This window comes from Cetorhinus maximus, chromosome 17 (genome assembly GCF_964194155.1).
Source record: "Cetorhinus maximus chromosome 17, sCetMax3.hap1.1, whole genome shotgun sequence".
NCBI lineage: Eukaryota > Metazoa > Chordata > Chondrichthyes > Lamniformes > Cetorhinidae > Cetorhinus > Cetorhinus maximus.
The window spans coordinates 45,469,548-45,496,252 of record NC_135895.1 but is presented as its reverse complement, the minus strand read 5'-3'; the positions used below and the strand labels follow the sequence as shown (position 1 = coordinate 45,496,252).

Here is a 26,705-nt window from a genome sequence, read left to right as displayed (position 1 = left end):
AGCCGATCAGTCTGTATTTTACTGGTTTCTCCCTCCCTCAAGTTAAAGAGTGACATTAGCTATTTTCCAACCAAATAGGCACAATTCCTGAATCAAGAATGTTTTAGAGAATTAAAGGCTATGAAACGGAAATTTCTTCATCCATTTCTTTCAATACCCGGGGGTGAAAATCATAAAATCACATTTTCTTCCCCTGTCATTTATTAAAAAACTTATATTAAATCCAATAACTTCCACCCTTGGACTTATTTTTTAGGTTCCCTTGTACCACTGGTATTTTGTTCTCATTCTCTGTGAGGACGGGTACCAAATAATCATTTAACAAATCTTTCATTTCCTTATTGTCCACAGTAGTCTCTTCTGTATCTGACTTGAATGGGCCCACAATCCTCTTACCCCTTTCAATATATTTATAATAATTTTTACAGTTGGTTTTAATACCCCTTGTAAGTTTTTTCATGTCCCCATCATGAAGCTCATTACCTTCTTTCTGCCCCTTGGTTGTTTTTATACAGCTCTCTCAGTCCATTGGATTTCCACTTTTCCATGAATTTACAGAAGCCTTTACTTTTAGCTTGATACAGTCTCTTACCTCATTTGTTGGCTATGGTTGCTTAAATACACAAGCAAAGCTTTTGCCTTTTTGGGATTAGTTTTTTAAAATTCATACATGGGCTATGGGCGTCGCTGCCTAGGCCAGCATTTAGTGCCCATCCATAACTGCCCTTGAGAGGGTGCTGGTGAGCTGCTTTCTTGAACTGCTGCAGTCCATGCACCGTAGGTACACCCACAGTGCTGTTAAGGAGGTGGTTTCAGGACACTGACCCAGTGACAGTGAAGGAACGGCGATATAATTCCATGTCAGGATGATGAGTGGCTTGGAGGGGGAACTTCGGGTGGTGGTGTTCCCATGTGTCTGTTGTCCTTCTAGATGGTAGTAGTCATGAATTTGGAAGGTGCTGTCTAAGGAGCTTGGTGAGTTTCTGTAATGCATCTTGTAGACGGTACACACTGCTGCCACTGTGTGTCAGTGGTGGAGACAGTGAATGTTTGTGGATGGGGTGCTAATCAAGCGGGCTGCTTCGTCCTGGACGGTGTCAAGCTTCTTGAGTGTTATTGGAGCTGTATTCATCCAGGCAAGTGCAAAGTATTCCATCACACTCCTGACTTGTGCCTTGTAGTTCGTGGACAGGCTTTGGAGAGTCAGGAAGTGAATTACTCGCCGCAGGATTCCTACCCTCTGGTCTGCTCCTGTAGCCACAGTATTGAAATGGCTAATCCAGTTCAATTTCTGGTCAATGGTAACCCCCAGGATGTTGATAGTGGGGGATTCAATGATGGTAATGCCATTAAATGTCATGGGGAGATGGTTAGATCCTCTCTTGTTGGAGATGGTCATTGCCTGGCACTTGTATGGCACAAATATTACTTGCCACTTATCAGCCCAAGCCTGGCTATTGTCCAGGTCTTGCTGCATTTCGACATGAACTGCTTCAGTACCTGAGTTGCTGCAAATGGTGCTGAATATTATGCAATCATCAGCGAACATCCCCGCTTGTGACCTTATGGTGGAAAGAAGGTCATTGATGAAGCAACTGAATATGGTTGGGCCTAGAACGCTACCCTAAGGAACTCCTACAGTGATGTCATGGAACTGAGGTGATTGACCTCCAACAAGCATAACCATCTTCCTTTGTGCTAGGTACAACTCCAACTGGCAGAGAGTTTTCCCAGATTCCCATAGATCCAGTTTTGCTAGGGTTCCTTGAATGCACAAATGCTGCCTTGATGTCAAGGGCAGTCACTCTCCCCTCGCCTCCAGAGTTCTGTTCTTTTATCCATGTTTGAACCAAGGCTGTATGATGCATGCGTGGCAGTGTTGATTTGTGACTTTCTAAAGAGTTTCTGTGGACAGTGAATTTGGTTTTTTGAGATTGTTCTCAGGATATATATTAACATTTTTTCGTGTGGTGTGAGCATTGCTAGCAAAACCAGCATTCATTGCCCATCCCTAAATGCCCTGAGAGGGTGGTATTAAAGCAGTCCATCTGATGTAAGTACACCCACAGTGCTGTTAGGGAGGGAATTCCAGGTTTTTGACCCAGCAACAATGAAGGAATAATGATATAGTTCCAAGTCAGGATGTTGTGCAGCTTGGAGGGGAACTTGCCAGTGGTGATGTTCCCATGCATCTACTGCCTTTTTCCTTTTAGGCGGTAGAGGTCCGGAGTTTGGAAGTTGCTAGCGAAGGAGCCTTGGTAAGTTGCTGCAGTGCATCGTGTAGATTGTACACACTGCTGCAACTCCGTGTAAGTGGTGGAGTGAGTGGATGTTGAAGGTTTTTAAATTTTAATGTTTACCTCTATCGCTCTTTCCATGCCTTTGTGTCTACTCCATGCAGCCATAACAATTTTAACATTCTAATTACAATAAACATAGGCAAGGAAATCAGATACAAGGGTAACGGACTGAAGAAACCACACTGCCAACTTCGGCTGCCTGGTCCCATCCAGAGGTAGGATGAACGGACAGGGAGTGAGCCTAGGATTATTCCCAGCTTCTCACATTCTTACTGTGCAAATTAAATCTTTACAAACCCACTGCAGCCCCAGTTATCTTCATCCACCAGCGAGACAAACAGGGAGTCGGGTAAGGGAGCTGGGGTAAGGGGGCTGGACAAAGGGGCGTGGGTAAGGAGGCTGTGGTAAGGCAGCTGGGAAAAGGAGGCTTGGGTAAGGAGGCAGGGGCAATGGTGTGGCGGTAAGAGGACTGGGGAAAGGAGGCATGGGTAAGAAGGTGTGGGTAAGGAGGCAGGTGCAATGGTGTGGGGGTAAGGGGCTGGGGAAACGGGGCATGAGGAAGGAGGCAGGGGTAAGAGGGAGGTATAAGCGGACTGGGGTAAGGAGGTGGGGTAAGATGGCTGTGTATGGGGGCTGGACAAGGTGGAGGGGTAAGGGGGCTGGGGAAAGGAAAGGAGGAATAAGGAGATGGAGGTAAGAAGGCTGGTGTATGGCGGCTGGGGTAAGGGGGGATGGTGGCTGGGTTAAATGGACTGGTGTAATGCGATTAGGTTAGGGGGCTGGTGGAGCAGGGTAAGGGGCAGAGAGCTGAAGTAAGAGGGTTGGGGGCTGGTGTTTGCCCAAATGTCTTTGTCTGTGCTGGTGTTTAATGTTGTTGAGAGTGTGTTTCTCATTATGCTATTGTTACCTCTGAACAACCACAATGAACCCCTGACTGCCTTCCCCCCTTCCAATCTTAGTGAATCTGAGATTGTCCAAAACTCTGCTGCCCGTGTCCTAACTCATGCCAAGTCCCTCTCCGCTGTCATTCCCATGCCTGCTGACCTACACTGACAAGCAACATCTTCAGTTTAAAACTCTCATCTTTTTTTTCAATTCTCCAGGGCCGTGCCCCTCCCTAGCTCTGTAATCTCCTCCAGCCCCACAGCTCTCCGAGATTTCTAATTCTGGACTCTTGAACATTCCCAATCATAATCACCCCACCATTGGTGGACGTGTCTTCAGCTGCCTAGGCCCTAAGCTCTGGAATTCCCTCCCTCCACCTCTCCAGCTCTCTACCTCACTACCTCACTTTCCTCCTTTAAAACACACCTCTTTGACCAAACTTTTGGTCACCTGACCTCATATTAAAGATACTTTATAAATATGTTGTAGTTACTGTTCCGAATTACAAAAATGCTCTACAGGTCATTTATTGGATTGTTTCTTGTTAGTGAATATGCAGAGAGGGTTAAAATTAGCTTTTGCTGCTGTTTCTGATCACTCCCACCCACATCTCCCTTTCACACCCCAACCCTACCCCCTTCGGTATCTGTCCCTGGAATAAGCTATTCCCTGATTCACTTACAACCACACTTTCAAAATCCCAACTATCTAGCCTTTGACCCTCTGTTCACCATAACATTTCTGCAGCTCCTGTTGTGCTCAAATACACCCTCACCTCCACCTTTAATGCCCTAGTCCCCAGTAAAACCATGACTCTTTCTCACTATGGCTGTTCCCTCTGGTATGGTGCTCTTCACCACTCCTTTAAGTTCAAGGGATGGAGATTTGAAAGGATTTTGCGGACAACTGGTTTAGCCACTGCTGGACCACATAAAACACTATTGGGTCCTGCTGTCGTCTGCTAAACTGTTCACTATTTCAGGATCATCCTGGGTTGCAAGGATAATCCCCAGCTTCTTTTCTCAACTGCAAACTGTCTTCTTAGACCCCTCTCTCTGTCTCCTTCACCTTGACCCCCAACAATAAATGTGAGGAGCTCATGGGTTTCTTTGTCACTAAGATTGAGACAATCCGCTCAGCTGCCTCTACCACATCCCTCCTTTCCACTAGCCCACTTGGTCACATTTCCTTTAATTCTCCCCCTTCCCTAGCCCTAAACTCTCATCTTTCTCTAGTTTCTCTCCTATCTCCCCTCATGCCCTCTCCGAACTCATCTTGTCCATAAGACCCACCTCCTGATCCCTCGGTCCTATTCCCACTAAACTGCTGACCACCCCAGTGTCCCATCTGGCCCCTATGTTAGCCATTATTGTAAATGGTTCTCTCTCTTCGGGTGTTGTCCCCTCTCCATTAAAGCTGCCATCATCACCCATCCCTCAGCAAACCAACCCTTGGGCCCATCACCCTTGCAAACTACTGCCCCATCTCCAACTTCTCTTTCCTCTCCACAGTCCTTGAATGTGCAGTCAATGCCTAAATCTGTTCCCATCTTTCCCAGGGCTGATGTTTGAATCCCTCCAATCAGGTTTCCGCCTCTGCCACTGTACCAAAACAGCTCTTACCAAGAAGGCAGCTCGCCACTACCTTCTCAAGGGCGGGCAATCAGGGATGGGAAATAAATGCTGGCCTAGCCAGCGACGCCAACATCCCATCAGAGTAAATATAAAATATCAAAGTCACAGATGACTTCCGATGTGACCCTGATAAAGGTAGACTTTCCTTCCTCATCCTTCTTGATCAATCTGCAGCCTTTGACATGTTGACCACACCATCCTCTTCCAAACCCTCTCCACTGTCATCCAGCTGGGTGGGACTGCTCTCACCTGGTTCCATTCTTACCTATCTAATCATAGCCAGAGAATCACTTGCAATGACTTCTCTTCCTGCTCCCGCACCGTTACCTCTGGTGTCCCCCGAGAATCTATCCTTGGTCCCATCCTATTTCTCATCTACAGGCCACCCCTCAGTGAGATCAGCTGTAAGCACAGTGTTAGTTTCCGTGTGTGCACTGTACCCAGCTTTACATCACCACCACCTCTCTCAACTCCTCCACTGTTGATAAATTATCAGACTGCTTATCTGACATACAGGATGATCAGGAATTTCCTCCAATTAAATACTGCGAAAACTGAAGCCATTGTTTTCAGTTCCACTGCAAACTCTGTTCCCTAGCTACTGACTCCATCACTCTCCCTGGCAACAGCCTGAGATTAAACCAATCCGTTCATAACCCTGATGTCACATTTGTTCCCAAGGTGAGCTTCTGACCTCCTATTCACACCATCACTAAGACAACCTATTTCCACCTCCGTAACATCGCTCAACTTTGCTCCATCTCAGCTCATCTGCTGAAGTTCTCATTTAAGTTTTGTTACCTCGAGACTTGATTAGTTGGGCCGAATGCCCTGTTTCTGTGTTGTATGTATCTATTGAGTAAGGGGTTTGGTTCTGGGACTGTGCACGATTGGTATCAAGTCACTGGTGTGTTTACATCTCTCCTGTTTCCCTTCTAAAGTCAGTGGAATTAAAAATGGGGAGATGTAAAAGAGGGGCTGATATGGATTTTATGTGCATGAGTTCTGTTTCCTGCAGGTCACACAGAAACGTTGTTTGTTTTGGTGTAAAATGCCCTTGTTTGGCTGTGTGTCCCACCCTCAGCTCCTGCACAATGACTGACACAGACGCTCGTGGTCTGCAGTCACTGCTCAATCAAAGTGATTGGAACTGATTTTCACAGGAAGGAGTCAAGTTCCACAATTTAAACAAGTCCGTTCCAAGTAAACGTCTGTACTGATATCTCTATTCCCTCCTCACTGGTCAGTCTGAATCCTTCTGTTACTGGCACCCAGCTGCTCCTGCTATCTCAATATCTCCATCCCAACCCCACCCCTACCCATCCCCAGTCACTGATCCCATCCCACCAACCTCTCCCTCTCCATCCAGAATCGCTAAACCCAACCCACCAACCTCCCTCACCCACCCACTCCTGATCTTGAGCTCTCTCCCCGAACCTCTCCCCCCACATCCTGAACTTTCTATTCCTTCGAAATAAGGTAAATGAGCTTGTGGCGCAGATTGAAATTGGCAGGTATGATGTGGTGGGCATCACGGAGACATGGCTGCAAGGGGATCAGGACTGGGGGCTAAATATCCAAGGATATACATCCTATCGAAAAGATAGGCAGGTTGGCAGAGGGGGTGGGGTTGCTTTGTTAGTAAGAAATGAAATTAAATCAATAGCAAGAAATGATGTAGGGTCAGTTGATGTAGAATTGGTGTGGGTAGAGTTGAGGAACCGCAAAGGTAAAAAAACCATAATGGGAGTTATGTACAGGCCTCCGGACAGTAGTCAGAATGTGGGGCACAAGATACACCAGGAGATAGAAAAGGTGTGTAAGAAAGGCAAGGTTACAGTGATCATGGGGGATTTCAATATGCAGGTAGACTGGGAAAATCAGGTTGGTAGTGGATCCCAAGAAAAGGAATTTGTAGAATGTCTACGAGATAGCTTTTTGGAGCAGCTTGTGGTGGAGCCCACTAGGGAACAGGCAATTCTAGATTTAGTGATGTGTAATGAGGTAGATTTGATAAGGGAGCTTAAGGTGAAGGAACCCTTAGGAAGAAATGACCATAATATGAAAGAATTTACCCTGCAATTTGAGAGGAAAAGGCTGGAATCAGATGTAACGGTATTACAGTTGAATAAAGGCAACTACAGAGGCATGAGGGAGGAGCTGGCCAGAACTGACTGGGAGATGAGCCTAGCAGGAAAGACAGTGGAACAGCAATGGCAGGAGTTTCTGGGAGTAATTTGGGAGACACAGCAAAAATTCATCCCTAGGAAGAAGAAGCATACTAAAGGGAAGACGAGGCAACCATGGCTGACAAGGGAAGTCAGGGACAGCATAAAAGCTAAAGGGAAAGCATACAATGCGGCGAAGAGCAGTGGGAAACCAGGGGATTGGGAAGCCTTCAAAGACCAACAGAGGACAACTAAAAAAGAAATAAGGAGGGAGAAGATTAAATATGAGGGTAAACTAGCCAGTAATATAAAAGAAGATTGCAAGAGTTTTTTTTAGATATATAAAGGGTAAGAGAGAGGCAAAAGTGGACATTGGGCAGCTGGAAAATGACGCTGGAGAAGTAGTAGTGGGGAACAAAGAAATAGCAGAGGAACTGAATAGGTACTTTGCATCAGTCTTCACAGTGGAAGACACAAGTAACATCCCCAAAGGACAAGAGAGTCGGGGGGCAGAGGTGAGTATGGTGGCCATTACCAAGGAGAAGGTGCTAGGAAAACTGAAAGGTCTGAAGGTGGATAAATCACCTGGACCAGATGGATTACACCCCAGAATTCTGAAGGAGATAGCTGAAGAGATAGTGGAGGCATTAGTGGTGATCTTTCAGGAATCATTGGAGTCAGGGAGGGTCCCAGAGGGCTGGAAAATCGCTAATATAACCCCCCTGTTTAAGAAGGGAGTGAGGCAAAAGACAGGAAATTACAGGCCGATTAGCCTGACCTCGGTCGTTGGTAAGATTTTAGAGTCCATTATTAAGGATGAGATTTCAGAATACTTAGAAGTGTATGATAAAATACGGCAAAGTCAGCATGGTTTCATCAACAAATGCCTGACAAATCTGTTAGAATTCTTTGAGGAGGTAACGAGTAGGTTAGACAAAGGAGAGCCAATGGATGTTATCTACTTGGACTTCCAGAAGGCCTTTGATAAGGTGCCGCACAGGAGGCTGCTCAGTAAGATAAGAGCCCATGGTGTTAGAGGCAAGGTACTAGCATGGATAGAAGATTGGCTGTCTGGCAGGAGGCAGAGAGTGGGGATAAGGGGGTCCTTCTCAGGATGGCGGCCGGTGACTAGTGGAGTTCCGCAGGGGTCAGTGTTGGGACCACAACTTTTCACTTTATACGTTAATGATCTAGATGAAGGAACTGAGGGCATCCTGGCTAAGTTTGCAGATGATACAAAGATAGGTGGAGGGACAGGTAGTATTGAGGAGGCGGGGAGGCTGCAGAAGGATTTGGACAGGTTAGGAGAATGGGCAAAGAAGTGCCAGATGGAATACAACGTGGGGAAGTGTGAGATCATGCACTTTGGTAGGAAGAATAGAGGCATGGACTATTTTCTAAATGGGGAGAGAATTCAGAAATCTGGAGTGCAAAGGGACTTGGGAGTCCTAGTCCAGGATTCTCTTAAGGTTAACTTGCAGGTTGAGTCGGTAGTTAGGAAGGCAAATGCAATGTTGGCATTTATTTCGAGAGGATTAGAATATAAAAGCAGGGATGTGCTGCTGAGGCTTTATAAGGCTCTGGTCAGACCACATTTTGAATATTATGAGCAATTTTGGGCCCCGTATCTCAGGAAGGATGTGCTGGCCCTGGAGAGGGTCCAGAGGAGGTTCACGAGAACGATCCCAGGAACGAAAGGCTTAACATATGAGGAACGTTTGAGGACTCTGGGTCTATACTCGATGGAGTTTAGAAGGATGAGGGGGGGATCTGATTGAAACTGATTCAGAATACTGAAAGGCCTGGATAGAGTGGACGTGGGGAAGATGTTTCCATTAGTAGGAGAGACTAGGACCCGAGGGCACAGCCTCAGAGTTAGACCATAAGACATAGGAGCAGAAATTAGGCCATTCGGCCCATCGAGTCTGCTCCGTCATTCAATCATGGCTGATAAAGTTTCTCAACCCCATTCTCCCGCCTTCTCCCGGTCACCTTTGAAAAGTAAAGGGAAGACCTTTTAGAACAGAGATGAGGAGAAACTTCTTTAGCCAGAGAGTGGTGAATCTATGGAATTCATTGCCACAGAAGACTGTGGAGGCCAGGTCATTGAGTGTATTTAAGACCGAGATAGATAGGTTCTTGATTGGTAAGGGGATCAAAGGTTACGGGGAGAAGGCGGGAGAATGGGGTTGAGAAACTTATCAGCCATGATTGAATGGCGGAGCAGACTCGATGGGCCGAATGGCCTAATTTCTGCTCCTATGTCTTATGGTCTAAAAGGTAGTTCAGTCATCACGTTTTAAACAGGCTTATCATAGGTCAAAAAGCAAGAACGATTGACCATTTGCAGTTGTCGTGCCTTAAGTGCACCATATATTTCACGCAGATGCAGCTGTGCTTGCTCACTATAAATATCCTGCATGGGAGGAACCCTTGATTGCATAGGCTGAGCTCATCAAGAAAAATATTTTATTTTTGTCAAACTGTGTACAATTCCTGGGCTTGCAGAAGAGTGTTTGGGCTGTGAAACTCTCAATCATTTCTTTAGCTAGTACGATTCAAAAAATATATTTTCCATCTGAAATTTTTGAAGTGCAGAAAGATAATGACAGATTCTGCACATGCAGAGATCATTTACAAAGCAAGAAGGTGTTGATATTTTGCAAGTGACATCATCCAAACACAAGTATTTGCATTATCATTATTTGGCTAAATGATTGCTTCTATAAGAATTCTCAAAGATGGAATAGGATGAAAATATGGTTAAAACTCTGCAGTACTGTGGCACAGTAACTTTTTCATTATCAAACTACAATTATCTCAGATCACAAAGATAAACATAAAACTCTGCTGGATGCAGCATCTTGACTACTACTGAAGTAATCCAATTTTTAAAAAGTATCTCAGGCAATACTGATATGCATTTTACATACGTTATAAACTTAATAATCTGTCAAGTATTGGTAACTAGCTGCTATCTACCGAGACATTGGGCAATTTCCTTCAACTTCTCTTTAAGGCAAGGTACTGTATTTAAAGGGAATAAAACAACAGTTACTTTTAGTTACCATCTGGAAATCAAATCAAACACAAGTTTAAATGACAACAAAAACTTACACTGTCGCTTACATCAGCTGACTTCCAACCTTTCAACTGCATTTGAGATATAGGAATTTGTAGCTCATTTTCTAAAATTTGCTTGATAGCACCTGTAAGATTAAAAAACTTTATTAATTCTATATTAATTCCAGCAAATATACTAAGTATCATGGTAATATTACAACTACTTAAACAAAGCTCTCCTCACCATCCGTACACATTGTATACATACAGTACTTCCTACTCAGTATTGTTATCAAATAAGACTCAAAATTTCCAATGAACATCGATTATGGTTTCTGCAGCAGATGGACTGAGGTACGGAGAGAGTTGGGTGATGTTATGGAGGTAGAAGGTTGTGGCCATTGACAATAAGAAATCGAAAACTCAGTTCAGTCTCCAAAATTTTGAGCTGTCTGGTTCAGCCTGAAACAGACTGAAGAAGGGGGATCGAGCTGGGTCTGACAGTTTCTATCTTCCCACTGTTTGGCTCGAAATTATAGCTTATGCAAGATTAGATTTTGGACAAGATTGACAATAATGTGGCAGTTGAGAGGTAGCTTTGAGGTGTCATCAGCTAACTGCAGAAGCTGACCTTGTATCTACAAAGATGTTACCAAGCAGAAGCATTCAGAGGAGTAAGAGGGGTTTGCCAAAGATGGTTCCTTGGGGAACTCCTGAGGCACTGGTGCACAGCTTGGAAGAGAAACAAGGGTGACAAATAGGGTATCCAAGAATTGGTCTAAGGGAGACAGTTCCACCGAGTTGGATAACAGCTTAATGATTTTGAGAAAGCTGGTGTGGCTAAACAAGTTAAAAGCTGCTGAGAGGTTGGTATTTACGATGAAAGAGAATTCACCATAATTTCAGAATGTTGTTCTTTACTTTGGTTAAGTTTTTCCGGTCACTAACTCCTGACGCCAAACAGGAATAGTTGCGCATGCCCACTCGCTCCACTGGAGCTGGTACCATTTCTCCCATTGCTGGTACCATTGTTGTGTGCCTATTATTTGCCTACTGCATGCCACCCCTCTCCCAAGTCCTTGATGCATCGTGCTCGCAACTTAAACAAATGTTCTTTTATTTTGGTGACAAAGTAATCCATGAGTTCTTTTCACTTGTTAAGAGGCAATGGTGAAGAAAAGGGGCAGGAGAGTTAAGCCCAATGAGATGATTGATAATGGATTTTTTTGAGGGGGTGGGGGGAATGCAGGGCTGAAATAGTAGCAGTGTCCTTCTTTAACATAAATAAAAGAAATACAACTTGTATTCTAAATTCTAATACATTACAAAAGGGGAAAAGAAAGAAAAGAAAATACCTCACCAAATTGAATTTGGAAAGATTCATTTGTCGCACATATAACTTGCTGCAAAAATACTCTGGCTAGAAACATCTTAGAAAAACTTTTGTGTCTTAATTTCTTTTCATACCATTTCGAGCAGTTACTCTCGTTGATCAAAATAGTTTTCCTGTTGTTAGTCCCATCAATGCTTCTTTAATGTTGGAAAAATGATTTGGGAGGAAGTGGAGCTTAAGCTCAGCAAGTCTAAGCACATCATCTGGGAGCTGTAAACACAGATGTATGCTGGCAGATCAAATCTGCTACCTTCTTATATCTTTTCAGTTGGCAGAGTGATATTTCAGTGTACTTCCATAAACTCAAGACGCGGACTTCTCAGACAGAAGTCGTCATACAACATGTTATTGTATAGCAAGAGCTTGATTCTTTGTCGTAAATATTTAAATTTTATTTGCACCTTTAAAATGTTAAATCTTTACGTCTAGCTCAAAGTGACACTGAAGAGGGTTTTCAGAAAATGTTTGAAATGATTTATTTTTGAATGTATAAAAGAGGACAAGAAAGACCATCAAGCTTGTTGTAAACGATCATGGTGCAACTTCTGCACACTATTCAAAAACCACCTCCACTCAAACCTAAGCAAGCTCCTGAGAGATGAAAAAGCCTTAGGACAAACTTTGAAATTCCTTATTGCCCTTCAAAATTGACCAAATAAGGTCCAAGAAACTGATGACTAGGAGATTGATGACTGGAACATCATACCAATATCCATTTATCTTCCATATGCAGTTATGTGTGCTACATTCAGAAACCTAGCTAATTCTCTTTTGAATATTTGGAGCAGATAATTAATACACATGCTGCAACATGTTCCAAAAGTTGATGATCCTCTGTAAAAAGTATCGCCCAACCCCTAACCTAGTTCTACATTATGTAGCTTATACTTATGTCGCCTCGTCCTCCCCAATCTATTTATCTCAAATAGCCTATTAAGATGAGCCGTGTCTACACCTTTTGTTATTTTAAATTAAAGAAAGTCTGATTGAAGTTGAGAAAAAAAAATCACGGCCTCACATTTTCCTTTCTACCTCATTCAAACATCACGCTCACCTATCACGTCTATCCTCATTGGCCTACATTGGCTCCCCGTCTCCCAGCGCATTAAATTTTAAATCTTCATCCTCACCATCAAGTACTTTCATGGCCTTGTCCTTCCCTAGTTCTGCAATCTCCTCGGGCCCCAATTTCTCTCCCACAGGCTTCAGCTCTCCATCCAATCTTTATTATCCGCTGCCCCGTTTCTCAGTGCTTCAAAATACTCAGCATTTCCCACCTACCGTTCTCCACTTCTTTAATCACCTTTAAAGTCAGAGCTTAAAGGCGGATTGATTTACTAAGTTGCCAACTAATCAGTCAAGTTGTTGTTAGGTGAGGAAACTTGAAGTGGAAAGTGTTGGTTAGTTTCACATTGCAAATTAGAAATTACGATTGCTTTGTATCTATAACAAAGTGTTATGTCTGTGAGTGACAGACCTATTGATTTTACAATACACCAATTTATCTACTGTGGCATTGCAGAAGGAGAAATCAAGACCAACTGCATTCGTCAAGTGAATGGAGTGAAAGGGTAGAATAATTAGACTGAAATACAACAATAATTCATGCCCAATTTTGAAGCAAAATACTTCTTATTCTTATATAATATGCTTTTATTTTATTTCAATCGTTAAAAAGAAAACTGGCAGCAATTTGGAAAGCTGAGAAGTAGAGATGGCTAGAGCTTAGGAACTTTTCTGCAGTACAGGCTGAGAAGCCAAGAGAAAAAAAACAAAGGGGCTATTCTTCGGTCATCTAGTTGAATGGCAAAGTTACAGGTAACTACATTGGTAGTTCCCATTTACAACAACCTGCATGTATATATCAACCTTAATGTAGGAAATATTACAAGACACTTCACAAAGGAAAAATCATACCAAAATGAATGCTGAGCAAAAAGAGGAGATATTCCAAGTGTAACCAAAAGGTAGGAATGTAGGAAATACGATGAGTACGCCATTTGGCCCCTTGAGCCTGCTCCTCCAATCAACTTGATCATGGTTGATGATCTACCTCAACACCATTTTCCTGCATTATTCCCATATCCTTTGATATCTTTACTATTAAGATAATATTTAAGATAGATCAAAGACTAGTCAAAAGGAGTACCTTAAAAGGTGAAGAAAGAGGGAGAGAGAAGCAGATGGTTTTAGGAAGGGAATTCCAACCCCCGGGGCCTCAGTAATCGAGACCGCGGCTGACAATGGTGGGGTAAAAGAGGGGATGAACTGATACACGAAGGGCAGAATCAGTGGAAAGGAGAGCTCGGCGGGGGTTGGAGGTTGTAGGATCACAGAAGATTACAAAAATGGGTAGAGACTAGGCCACCAAGTGATTTAAACACAAAGATGAGAATTTTTAAATGGATTTTTTCAGGGGGGGGGGGGGGGGGGCAGGGGACAACTTAGGACTTAGGTCAGTGAGGACAAGAGTAAGGGGTGAGTGGGACAGCAACTGAGGTTCGGAGAGTCAGTTTGCGAAAAGCAGTGGATAGGCCCGAAAAGAAAAGACATGCAATAACCACTGGATGTCTCAAAATGCTTTAGCGCCTACGAGGTAATTCTGAAGTGTAGTCACTACACTTGGTAGCCAATTTTGCACATCGCAAATTCCCACAAACATCAACGTGATAATGACAAGATAACCTGTTTTTGGGATGTTCATTGAGGGATAATATTGCCCAGGATACCATGGGTAACTCCCCTGCTCTTCTTTGAAACAGTGCCATGGGACCTTTTCACATGCACCAGAGCAGGCATATAGGACCTCGGTTTAACATCTCTTCCTCCCTCAGTACTACACTGGAGTGTCAGTCTTGATTTTTGTGCTCAAGTCCTGGAGTGGGGCTTGGCTTATCATAAGAGCATTGGAACAATCAAGAATGGAGGTGACATAACCTCGGGTGGAAGTTTCATCACTAAATAGGCTGGGGCAGGGGGTGCATGATGGAAATGCTAAGGCTTCAGATTGTGAACAAGTAGGATGTAAACAGTCGGCCTCAACTAGAGACACTGATAGGCAGGGTAATGAAATCAGCACGAAGTGTATGAGTTTTGTGGCATGCTGAAGGTGGTGGAAATTACGACTCATCCAAGACAGGAAATCAGACAAGCAGTCTGACAGCAGAGGGGCAGAGAAGGCAGCAATGGAAAAGTTGAGCTGGATATCATTAGCAAGCAGGTAGAAGCTAAACCATGTTTTCAAATCATGTCACCATGAGGCAGCAGGTGGAGAACAGGAAAGCATCAAAGGTAACTGAGTGGATGATCGCAGAATAGTGATAACAAAATCCATAGGTTTCTGACACACTCTCTTGATACTCACTAGCGATGTGAGGAAAAGGAAAAAACTGAGATATCAGGAGACACACAGTTGTGACAGGGAGTTAACTTTAAGTGAAGTGGAAGAAGAAAAAGGATGGGTTAAGGCGAAAGGTAAGGCATAGGAATAAGGGCAGCAATTGGATGAGGGTGAGAGAATGAAGCCTAGACATGGAGAAGGGTAAGAAAGGGAAAGGCTGAGGGAAAAAAAAGAAAGGAAATTGAAGATGTCAGGGTTAAAAAAGTTAAATTACGAATACAGGTTGCATAAACTCGGCTTGTACTTCCTTGAGTTTAGAAGGTTGACAGCTAATCCAATTAGGTATTCATGGTGATAAAGGGATTTGAGAGGGTAGATATAGAGAAACTGTTTCCTCTGGTTAGTGAATCCAGAACAAGAGGACAGATTCTTAACAATTACAGCTAGGCCATTTAGCAATGAAATCAGGAAGCACTTTTTTCTGTTCAAAGGAAAAAACCCAGAACTTGTTTCCTAAAAAGACTGCGGATGCTGTGTTAATTACATTTCAAGATTGAGATCAATAGATTACCGTTAGTTAAGGGCATGAAGGGAAAGGAGTCAAAAGCAAGTAAATCGAGTGGCGGGAAGATTAGCCATTTACGTATTAAATAACAAAACAGGCTTGAGGAGCTGAATGGTCCTACTCTCATATTTCTATGTGCTAAAAGAAAATAACAAATAGGAGAAGTAGACATTTCAGCCCCTCGAGCCTGCTCCGCCATTCAATATGATCATGGCTGATCTTCTACCACAACTCCACTTTTCTGTCTGCTCCTTACATCCCTCAGATTCCCTAGGAGTCAAAACTCTATTGATCTCAGTCTTGAATATACACAATGATGGAGCCACCATAATCATCTAGGTTAGACAATTCCAAAGGTTCGCAATCCTCAGTGAAAAAATTTCTCCTCAGCTCAGTCCTAAATGATTGACTCTTATCCTGAGACTGTGTCACTGGGTTCTAAATTCCCCAGGTACAGGAAAGAACCAGTATCTAACTTGTCAAGCCCCTTCAGAATCTTGTATGTTTCAATTAGATCACCTTTCTTTCTTCTAAACTGCAGACAGTACAGGCCCAATTTACTCAACATCATATCATTGGTTCCTGGGATGACAGGATTGACCAATCTAGTGAACATTCATCGTATTGCCTCCAAGATAAGTATATCCTCCCTGACAAATGGAGGCCAAAAATGTGCACAGCACTCCAGGGGTTGTCTCACCAAAGCCCTGTACAACGGTGCAAGATTCCCTGTTATGAATTTCTAGTTCATGCTTCATATGTTTTAGAATATAACTTATAGCTTTAGGCTTTAAATTTTTAAACTGTAGATAAATGGGGACATCTGGTTACGAAATAGGTAGGCATCTCAAGCGAATGCACTTTAAACAAGCTTGGAGTTAAATACAGTTAAAAGCTAACCTACGTTTATCTCAAAGGGTAGAAGCATAAAACTTGAACAGTGAATGACCCATCTCTGGGCTTGTAATGGAGCCAGAAGGTCTACAATAAAAGATTTAAATTGTGAATGTAGTTCCCAGACCAAAAGAAGGTGAAATTAGGTTGTAAAAGATATTTCCTTGACAAGGCCAGCAACTCGGAGAGGTGGCCATAAAACTCCATTACCAATATATTCATATGGCTTGTAGAATCAAAGAGTTGTGTTGAAGGTAAGATAAATCATTTGCATTTCTGTTTGAATCACCCCAAAGCATGCCACCTTGCCATAGAGATAGTGATTCAGGGTGCAGCCTTGCTTAGGTGGTTATTTTGTTACTTTATCTGTGTGTGTTTGCTGACGGAAGCAAGAAGTTCAGTTTTGGGAACAGACAGAGGCAACTGCAGCTTTGCTTTGTTGTAGATTGCATCTCACCGGATTGAGAAAGGCAACAGGGGATGATAGTCAGTTAGACCTGCCCTTCAAGCAGAGAAAATACTAACTTCACCGCTCACAAGGAATACAGGTAGGGGCTCAATCTCAGTTGGGATTTTGTGAGGGAGAAGCAGCTGGGAGATTTTCTCTAACTTGCAGCTAGTGGAAGAAATCTACAGTGGTCCACACAGAGCCTTGTAGCAGAAAGCAGTCAGCAGAGTTAGCTTGGAAAACTGTGGGAAAGCATTTGAGTATCTGCCAGTAACCCAATCAAGGAGCTGAGGCATCTAGAGTCATGAGGTCTGTAAAGAAAAGGTGGAGGGTCACATAGCCAAAAAGCTAATGGAACCTCTCAGAATCTTACTTCAGATGATAGCTGGAACACAAGGCTACAGCTGTTCAAGGCGGAATCTCACCACCACCTTCTCAAGGGCAATTAGGGATGGGTAATAAATGCTGGCCTAGCCTGTGAAGTCCACATCCCATAAATTAATTTTTTTTAAAAATTGAAGTGAATTCCTGTGGGCTGTGGCATACCTTTGGGATGGTCCTTTGGAAAATGAATGAACCTTCAAGATTTTGTAAGGGGGGGGGAACTATAAAAAGATTTTGTAAGGGGGGGCTATAAAAAGTACATCTGAGTTTATAGCATTAGTCTTTATAAGCTTATAGTGTTAAGTTAGTAATGCTTGCTTTACTTACATTCTCTTTCTTTCCAACAAAGTTTGTTTTTGTTTAAAAATGTGAAATCCTGTGGTATAGTTGTCAGTTAATTCATAGGTGTTTGTACTTCTTTGAACGGCCCCAACAGGATCGCAACATTCCTTATTCTTGTACTTCAATCCCTTTGCAATAAAGGCCAACATGCCATTTGCTTTCCTAATTGCCTGCTGTACTCACATGCTAACTTCGTGTTCCTTATGTGAATACACCCAAGTTCCTCTGAACATCCACATTTAAAGGTTTCACACCTGTAAAAAAAATTCTGCTTTTCTATTCCTATTACCAAAGTTACTACCAAAGCTTCCTCACATTACACTCCAACTGCCATATTACCGGCCACTCACTTAATCTATCTATATATCTTTGCAGCCTCTGTATCCTCCTTGTAGCTTGCATTCTCACCTGACTTTGTATTATCAACAAACTTGGATTCATTATTGTCTCTTTGTTTAAGCCATTAATACAGATTGTAAATACCTGAGGTCCCAACACTGATCCTTGCAGCACTCCATCAGTTGCAGCACTCCATCAGTTACAGCCTGCCAACTTGAAAATGCTGTTTATCTTTACTCTCTGCTTCCAGTCCGTTAACCAATCCCCCATCCATGCTCATATATTACCACAATTCCATGAGCCCTATGTTGTGGTTAACATTCTGTGTGGTACTTTATCGAACATTTTCTGGAAATCCAAGTATGGCCTGCTACTAGCTCCCCCTTTTCTACACTGCCAGTTATATCCTCAAAAAAACACTAATAAATTAGTCAAAGTCAGGAAGAGATATTAATGTATATAATGTTATTGGAAATTTTGTTTAAAATAGAGGTTTAGTCTGTTGTGTGTGTCAATTGGATTAAAGGCAGCTAGTCTGGGTGCTTTGATGTATAGCAGTTTTGAGATGTAAACAGAGGTAGAGGGTACATTTGCACTTTGCTGAATAGAGCATTCAAGAGTAGGAGTAAAATCTAGCACCTAGCTAGGAGACACCAAGCAATAGGTTTATATTACTAATAAAATTGGTACTATGAAAGGGGTTTTATTGTTAGAAGAGGTGGAGTTCAAAGGGCCTAGTGATACAATGAGAATTTGCATTAAAAGGGAAGGCTAGGTATGACTTGAGAGGAGTTTGTATACACAGGTCAGAGGCATGTAATATCTAAGCAGCTGTAAGCCTACAACTGTCTGCAAAGGAACAAATTGAAAGAAACCTCATTTTGAATTCGTAAGGTGAAAAATGCTTTGCCTGGTGTCTGGTTAAGTCTATTGGTTATTGTTGCCTTAGTGGAGATTAATTTTGGGAATTTTTAAAAAAGTTATGATAATAGTAATTTGTAGCCAAGTGTATGTGTTTAATTTGTTGTAAATTAATAAATGTTTCATTTAGTTTGAGATAAAAACCTCTCAAGATTTGGTGGTCTTATTCCTGAATTTAGAGCTGCAACTCAAAACATACCATCTGAAAGTACAGGTTATGACAGTTGTTTAAAGTTTCCCTCTGGGATTTTAAATAACTCAGCCTTTACAAACTGCATTGTCAGAACAGTCAAACACAATTTTCTTTGCGTACAACCGTGCTGATTGTGATTTTTTAAGTGTAGCGTTAAGACTTCCTTAACAATAAATTCCAGGATTTATTTAACGATTAATGTTACTGGACTGTAGTTCCATTTGTGCTCTCCCTCCTTTTCCGAACCAGTACAACTCCTGATGCCGATTGGAATCATTTGCACATACACACTCAATCCACATTGCGACCGTCTGTGCATGTTCACTTTACCCTATTGCTGACTTCATCAAAACTGCCTGCCTATCCACCATTGCCAATATCAGTTTGCACAGGCGTAGAAACATGCGTAGTGACGCCATCACGTACTGCCAGTTACATAGTGATTGCACCATACAATGTCAATTACCACTCACTTGGTACTCACTGGGTGGCACGATCTTTGAACTTCTCAGCTTCAGAAGGCTTTGAATTTTGAAAACAGTGAAATTGTTTCAGAGACTAGGAGCTTTAAGTTTCATCTACAATTTATCTGAACTTTTAGTAAAATGCTGTTATCTATGAGAAGCTCCATGGCGCTGGGGCGTTCCTTTCTTGTGGATCTGAATCCATTTTCATCTATTGCAATGCTTCATGCCTCCCCCACCCTGCCACTAAGTTTCTCTGTCTTTAATAATGAGCGTATTTTAGTCACGTTTAGCATTTTACCATTACTTCCAAAGGTCATGACCAAATGAGGTTTCCATCCTCCAGCACCTTCCTGCTAGCTTACGACCTTCATCTTCCAACAATATGGTCAATAATTGATTTTCCTTAGCAAAAGTCTCTTCTGATTTTAAGCTGATTGATCACCAAATTCGGCACCACTTTTAATGCCTGTAATTGATTCTGGACACCACCAGCTACTATGTGGCATTTTCTCAAATATAAGAGATTAATGTAAAGCCAGAAACGAATGACCAGGTGCACATTGTGGTCGAAATATGTTGGCCCACTAGCACTGTCTATGAAATGCATTCTGTCTCACTTCATCTGATGCTTCCTTTGTGATTCATTTACAGTCTTCCTGAGCTGCTAATCCCTATGATGGCTACAATTGAGCGCGTCCAGGATGACAATATGAAAAATTACCTAATTAGAGGCCATCGGCATGACAGGGTTCTGAAGTTGCTTTAAAGTCAGAGCTGACATAATAGAAGAAAGCAGTGAAATAAAAGGAGCTGAAACTTAAAGGAGTAGAGTAAATGAGTGGGAGGCAGAGCAATTCAAAAGAGCCCCAAACATTAAATTAGTTACGTAATTAAATAAATAAAGCAGGGATATGTATGGATGGCAGATCAGGTGGCAAGTTGCAAGTGGAGGTTTGTGAAGACCAACGGGATCCCAGTCAACAACATCTGCAGCAAATGTTTATCTCAAGGACCTCAGCTCAGTTATCAAGCTGAGTCTGAGCTGCAGACATTGTGGGACATCAGGGAGGCTCCAAAATTATGTTTCCTGCCTGGGGTGTCCTTGTACATGAATCACAAAAAGTCAGCAGGCAGGCACAGCTAACAGTTAGGAAGGCAAAAGGAATGTTGGCCTTTATTGCAAAGGGGATGGGGTATAGAAGTAGCAAAGTCTTGTTACAACAGTACAGGGCATTGCTGAGACCACAGGTGGAATACTGCACACAGTTTTGGTCACCTTACTTAAGGAGCGACATACTTGCATTGGAAGCAGTTGAGAGAAGGCTCACCAGGCTGATTCCTGGGATGAGGGGTTTGTCATATGAGGAAAGGTTAAGCAGATTGGGCTTATACTCACTGTAGTTTACAAGAAGAAAAGGTGATTTTATTGAAACATAAGATTCTGAAGGGGCTTGACATGCCAGATGCTATGTAGATGTTCCCCCTCGTGGGGGAATCTAGAACTAGGGGGCACAGTTTCAAAATAAGGCACCTGCTATTTAATATGGAGATGAGAAGGAATTTCTTCTCTCAGAGGGTGGTTCGTGTTTGGAATTCTCTTCCCCAGTGAGCAGTGGAGGCTGGGTTGAATATATTCAAGTTTGAGTTAAACAGATTTTCGATCGACAAGGGAGTAAAGGGTTTTGGGAGGGCAGGCAAAAAGTGCAGTTAAGGCCACAGTCAGATCTGCCATAATCTTACTGAATGGAGGAGCAGACTTGAGGGGTTGAATGGCCTACTCCTGCTCCTGTTTCTTAAGTTCTTATATCGCAGCGTTAAGAACTTCTCCTCACTTTGTTTGCCCTTTTGAAATGTTACATAGCCTGGAATATTTATTTCCCAACCTTGGTCACCTTGCAACCATGTCTCTGTAATAATGATTAGGTCCAAATTTGCATCACTAGTTCATCCATCTTATTACAAATGCTTCGCACATTCAGGTAGTCTTTAGTTTTTTTTAAAAAACTATTATTCTCTGCATTATTCCACTGAAGCATTATTCCCATTAAACTCTTTGTCCCACTCTGCTTGTCTTTATCCAAATCGCTACACTGCTCTATTGCCTTGACTTCTCTTCAGATTTCCAAATCTCTACTCAGTTGACCCCTCTTCCCCCTTCCCTTGCCGCCTAACCCTTTTAGATTCAAATCATACCCAAAGCCCTAGTTATACGATTCACCAGGCCATGGAGCCTATCCTAACAGAACAGCTCCCTCTTTCCCCAGTACTGGTGCCTATGCCCCATGAATTGAAACACCTTCTTCCCACACCACTCTTTGAGCCACCAGTTTAACACTCAAATCTGATTGACCCTATGTCATTTGGCACATGGCTCAGGTACCAATCTAGAGATTATTACCTTTGAGATTCTGCATTTTAATTTGGACTCAACTTCTCAAACTCTCTCAGCAGAACATTATTCCTAGTTCTATCTATGTCATGACAAACGTCTTGATGAACGAATGGTGGGCCAAATGATCTTCCTGGTCCATAATTACCTTGTGATTTTGTACAAATATAGATACAGATCTAGAGATAAATTGTGTAATAAATAGAGATCCTTGCAACTGATTAAATCCCTTGCCAAAAAATTGCAAATTTAGCCTTCCAACTGATAAGCATTTACTCCTGAACAACTGAAAGTAGGGGGGAAATGGAAGATTGGTGTGTTACTAATCAATAAAGAATAAAATGGAAAATATGAACTAACTACACAAACATATGGAGTAATGTAATTTCATATTCATATGTTTTATGAATAAGTTTTAGTTGCGAATTGAATTTTTAAATGTAAGATAAGTGGAGAAAAACCTAGGTGAGAGGTGTGGGTCCCAGATCAAAGAAAGGTTTGAAAACGAAGGATGAACAAGAGGTCTTAAAGCATCCATATACTTTTCAGACCAATGGACAAGTTTGGGAATTGAAGCTAATTAATTGAAATCTGGGACACCCCAGGTGTGTCGTTGCCGTGGAGATAAGATTGTTTGGAGATATCTGTTTTTAATCACAGAAATAGTCAGTCAGATTGGAAGGCTGTGAGAAGGCAGCCAGAACAAGGAGCATAGAGGCCATTAGGAATCAGGGGTGTTTCCGATCTGAAGCCACTAAGCAGGGATTTCGAGCGGGGCCCGTGCTCTGAGTGAAAAGTCCAAGTGCATGAGGAATTAAGATTGTCAGATCTGCCTGGTGAAGCTAGTGGAAGAAATAGGTAGTGGAATCTTCAGAGAGAGAGCATGCTCTGGAAGTCAAAGTGCCAGACTGGGAAAAAGAAGAGTGTCAAAGTGAATTCCTAAGGCCTGTGGCATACCTCGGTTTGGTCCCAGGAGGAGTGAAGGAACCCTCAAGACCCTGTAATGTATAGGGGGACTCCTGGGTCAAATTAAAAACAGAACCGGAGGCGTTGAGATTTTTGGGTTTAAATAATTAAGGTTTACAAATTGTAGTGTTGTTAATAGTACTTGCTTTGTTTAATTCTTGTGAAATCGTGTGGCTTAATTTCTTTCAATTAGTTACTGGGAGTGGAAACTTCTTTTTTAAAAAAAACAGTTATGGACTTCCTCCAGGTCATAACAAGTGTAATATCAAAATTTTACTGATTATATCAAATTAGTGGCATGGCAAACCCTAAGGGTGAGTCCAGGAGACTGCACAATGATAGAAACAGATTAGAGGAGTGGGCGCATGTGTCACAAATGGAATCCAACGTAGGCAAATGTGAGAAGTGCTTATTAGGTAAAATGGAAACAGAGCCTAAAAAGAAAATTGCAAGTTTATATATGCTATACAATGACAGGACTAGGTAGTCCTCACAATGAAACACCCTAGCACTCATTTACTGGCCTTTTGGATAAAGTACTGAGATAAACTGGACTGTACCCCTAACAAGTTAGCAGCTTCATTTAACTGGTAAATACAAAGCTTGTAGCACAAAAAGCATCTAAAGAACAATCATGGGATGCATTATATCTCACAATGCATGGAACACAAATCATATAACAAAAACAAAAAATGCTGGAAAAACTCTGCAGGTCTGGCCATTAGCATTTTAGATCAATGACCTTTTGTCAGTTCTGCTGTGTTTTTATTTCAGATTTTCAGCATCTGCAAAATTTTGCTTTTGGCTCGAGTAACAAAGCTGCATGTAAAAATAAATGCAGTGTAAGGAGGGACATAATTCATATTTCTTCCTGTTATGCAATTTTACCTCAAGTTACTTTTATGAGAAGTAGTATCGGCTATGATTGTACACAAGGTACAATTCCTAGGCCATAATGGCCACTCCTCCATAGTTGTCAGCACACGTTAGCTCAGAGTAAGTCACTGCCCTCTCTCAATCCAGAAGAGCATCACTGACAAGTGGCAGAGTATTAAGTGGCACTGGATTTACCTACATTCTATCATATTGAACCATATAATGGTTACGCACAGAAGGTGGTGGTCAGCCAGTCAAGTCTGTGCCAGCTCTTGCAAGTGCAATTTAGCTAGTTCCATGCCCTCGCCCTTTACACATAACCCTGCAAATATTTTCCCTTGGGTGTTTATTCAATTCCCTTTTGAACACCACAATTAAATCTGCCTCCACCACTCTCTCAGGCAATTAATGTCAATTCCAGTATGCGGACCAATAATTACACAAATAAGGGCTTGTACAGCTTGTGTGTCAGTGTAAAAGCTGATCTCTGTTTGGAAAAGTCATTGCAGTGGCATCGTCTTTACAACCGACTTTAAACTTTTCTCTTTCTTCATTTAGGGATGCTTCCAGAATCCGCACAGTTTGAGTGAGAGCCGTGTTTTTTAAAGCAATACTCATCACTCTCCATTGATCATTACTCACTGAAAGCAGAAAGACTCTCAACAATAGAATTACAGGGGAATAAGCAGCACCTAAATTTTTTCATAGGTGCCAAACAAAGCTGATGTTTCAGCAAGTATACCCCAGCATTAAAACATCTGCAGATCTGCTCAGCTCTGAACACATGCTTAAATCTTTCCGGTGCAGTCCTGCAAGCCCAACAATGCCTTGGACTGAAAAGGTACTAAACAGTACCTATATAAAAGAATTAAGTCATGCTAGGTGCTAGGTGTATAAAAGTTATCTTTAAGAGATAAATTTGAGCTTTTTAAAGTAAACAGTACAGATACAACATCCAAAATCCAGCACCATGGGGATCGATACTGTGCCAGGTTTCAGATTACCCGCTGGATCAGATGAGAGTGGGCTGGTGATAAAGATAAGCATTTACTTTCAAGTTTCTGAACTGGCCCAAGGTTGTTCCAGCTTTGTTTCCAAACTTGGCAATTCCTCCTGGGCACCTGTCTTAACCCGCAAGATATTCTCAGTAAGGAGAGTTCCTCATATTTAATTTCCATATTTAATATCCAAGCTTCAGATGAAGGGTGCAAAAAATACTGTTCAATGGTTACAATGATTTCAAGGATGTGATTTATGCAAGCAGCTATATAACCCCATTGTATTTCAAAGAGAGTTTACAATTAATCATTTTTCCCTCTATTTACCCTGTTCCACATGCTGAGAGAAAAATGTCAGTTTTTTTGGACATTCCAGTTTTTGGACAGCAGATTTGGGGCATAGAACTGTACCAGAGTCGGGGGGCCGTAGGAAGGTACGTGTAATATTTCCCTGGTCAGTTTAACCACACCTGTATTGTTTCAAGAATCATACATTTTAAAATCTTACCAACTGTGTTGGTGTCTTCAACTACCACTTCCACGTTTCTGTCACGGTATTCCACTCTGAAGTTTAGCATTCTTGGTTGTCTTTCTACAATTGGCCTAGATGGTACTATTGGGCAGAAAGCTGGAGAATTGGAAGAGGAGGAGGAAGAAGGTTGGCTGCTGGGACCATACACTGGCTCCTGTGATGTTTCACCACTAATAAACTCACTGCAAACAGAGTAGAAGAAATTTCAGACATAACAATGTTAATAAAATAGATTAAGGATTTGTACAGAATAACAGCTATGAGAAACAATTCTAATCCATAGAACTATCACTGGTTAATTTCAGTTGTAGATAGCTGCTTCTGCAATAAGTTGTCTCCAAATTATGCATTACAAATATTTGCATCCCAATACATATTTTTTACATATTGTTTTTGGGCAAAGCTAGTCAAATTATCGACATACTGTAAGATGGTAAAAACAAGATTTTGCGCTCACAATTTTCGGATTACAAGTTTCCAACCCTAGCTGGTGGTGATTTTGTTTTAAATTATCAATTATAAACTACAAAATACCACAGGGTCCAAATATGAATAAAAATAAAAGCCATGAAAATAGCATGAAATAAATAAAATCTTTTGCTGTAAACGCAGAACTATTTAGACACAATATACATTTACGCACAGGGGTTTAGGCATCTTCACAAATTTCAGATGAGTCAAGATTCATTTCCTCCACTATACAATTTATTTTCACTGCAAATACAGTATTTACAGAAGTGAGCAAGCATAAAGGTAGCAGCTCGTGACTGAATACAAATCGTAATAAGAGCATAAGTTTGGAAATTTGGTAAGTGAGGGAATTTTAAGGATAAATCTCTTTCTAAAATCTAGTCAAGTTTGTAATTTGTTACAATCTACAATTTTAATTTAAAGCTAACTTCCTTTCATTCAGAGGCAGGGATAAACAAGCTCCTTGCAGCTACAGTTAGTCAATTAGGTGGCTAGTTCAAACTGGTTTCTCTAGTCAGCAGTGCCTAACTCAGCTCTGTAGAATTTCAGCTAGTGTGAAAACAGGTGGTCTTGCTAAGCACACCCCTTAGTCTAGGCACTTCGAATTTGGTCCATGGCCAGAGACAGGAGAATGTGACTGCAGTTGAGGGTGTGGGGATTCAGGAAGTAGCACTGGAGGAGCCTCATCCTTTGCAATTGTCAAACAGGTTCAAGGTTCTTGCAGCTAGTGTGGACGAGCGCAGGGGCTACAGAGAGGATAAGCAAACTGAGCATGTGGTGCAGGGGGCCATTTAAGTGAGGAAAATAAAAGGAATGTAGTTGTAGTAGAGGACAGTATAGTTAGGGGGAATAGATATGCTTTCAGCTGCAGAGAACTGAGACTCCCAAAGTCTGTGTTGCCTGCCCAGTGCCAGGATTGTCAGGGATGGAGAGGAACTTGGAAGTGGTTGTAGAAGGATCCAGTTGTTGAAAACCACATGGGTACCAATGACATGGGTAAAACTAAGAGAGGTTCTGCTAAGGGAGCATGAGCAGCTAGGGGTTAAATTAAAAAGCATAACCACAAAGGTACTAATCTCTGGATTACTACCTGAGCCCATAAATTCAGAGAATTGAATGTGTGGCTCAAAGTTTAGT

The 26,705-nt window shown here is 42.0% G+C and overlaps 1 protein-coding gene across 2 annotated transcripts in view; it reads right to left on the bottom strand.

The window, feature by feature from the left end:
• The window catches only part of faf1 (Fas (TNFRSF6) associated factor 1), a 383,193-nt gene that overhangs the window by 323,150 nt on the left and 33,338 nt on the right, over positions 1-26,705 (bottom strand). The window contains exons 4-5 of one of the 2 annotated variants that reach the window (XM_078561145.1): positions 25,074-25,279; positions 10,105-10,196 (exon numbers count right to left, since the gene is read on the bottom strand). In XM_078561145.1, the coding sequence (XP_078417271.1) occupies positions 10,105-10,196; positions 25,074-25,279 (298 nt within the window). The remainder of the gene's footprint in view (positions 1-10,104; positions 10,197-25,073; positions 25,280-26,705) is intronic. The other variant, XM_078561146.1, reaches the window with a different exon arrangement.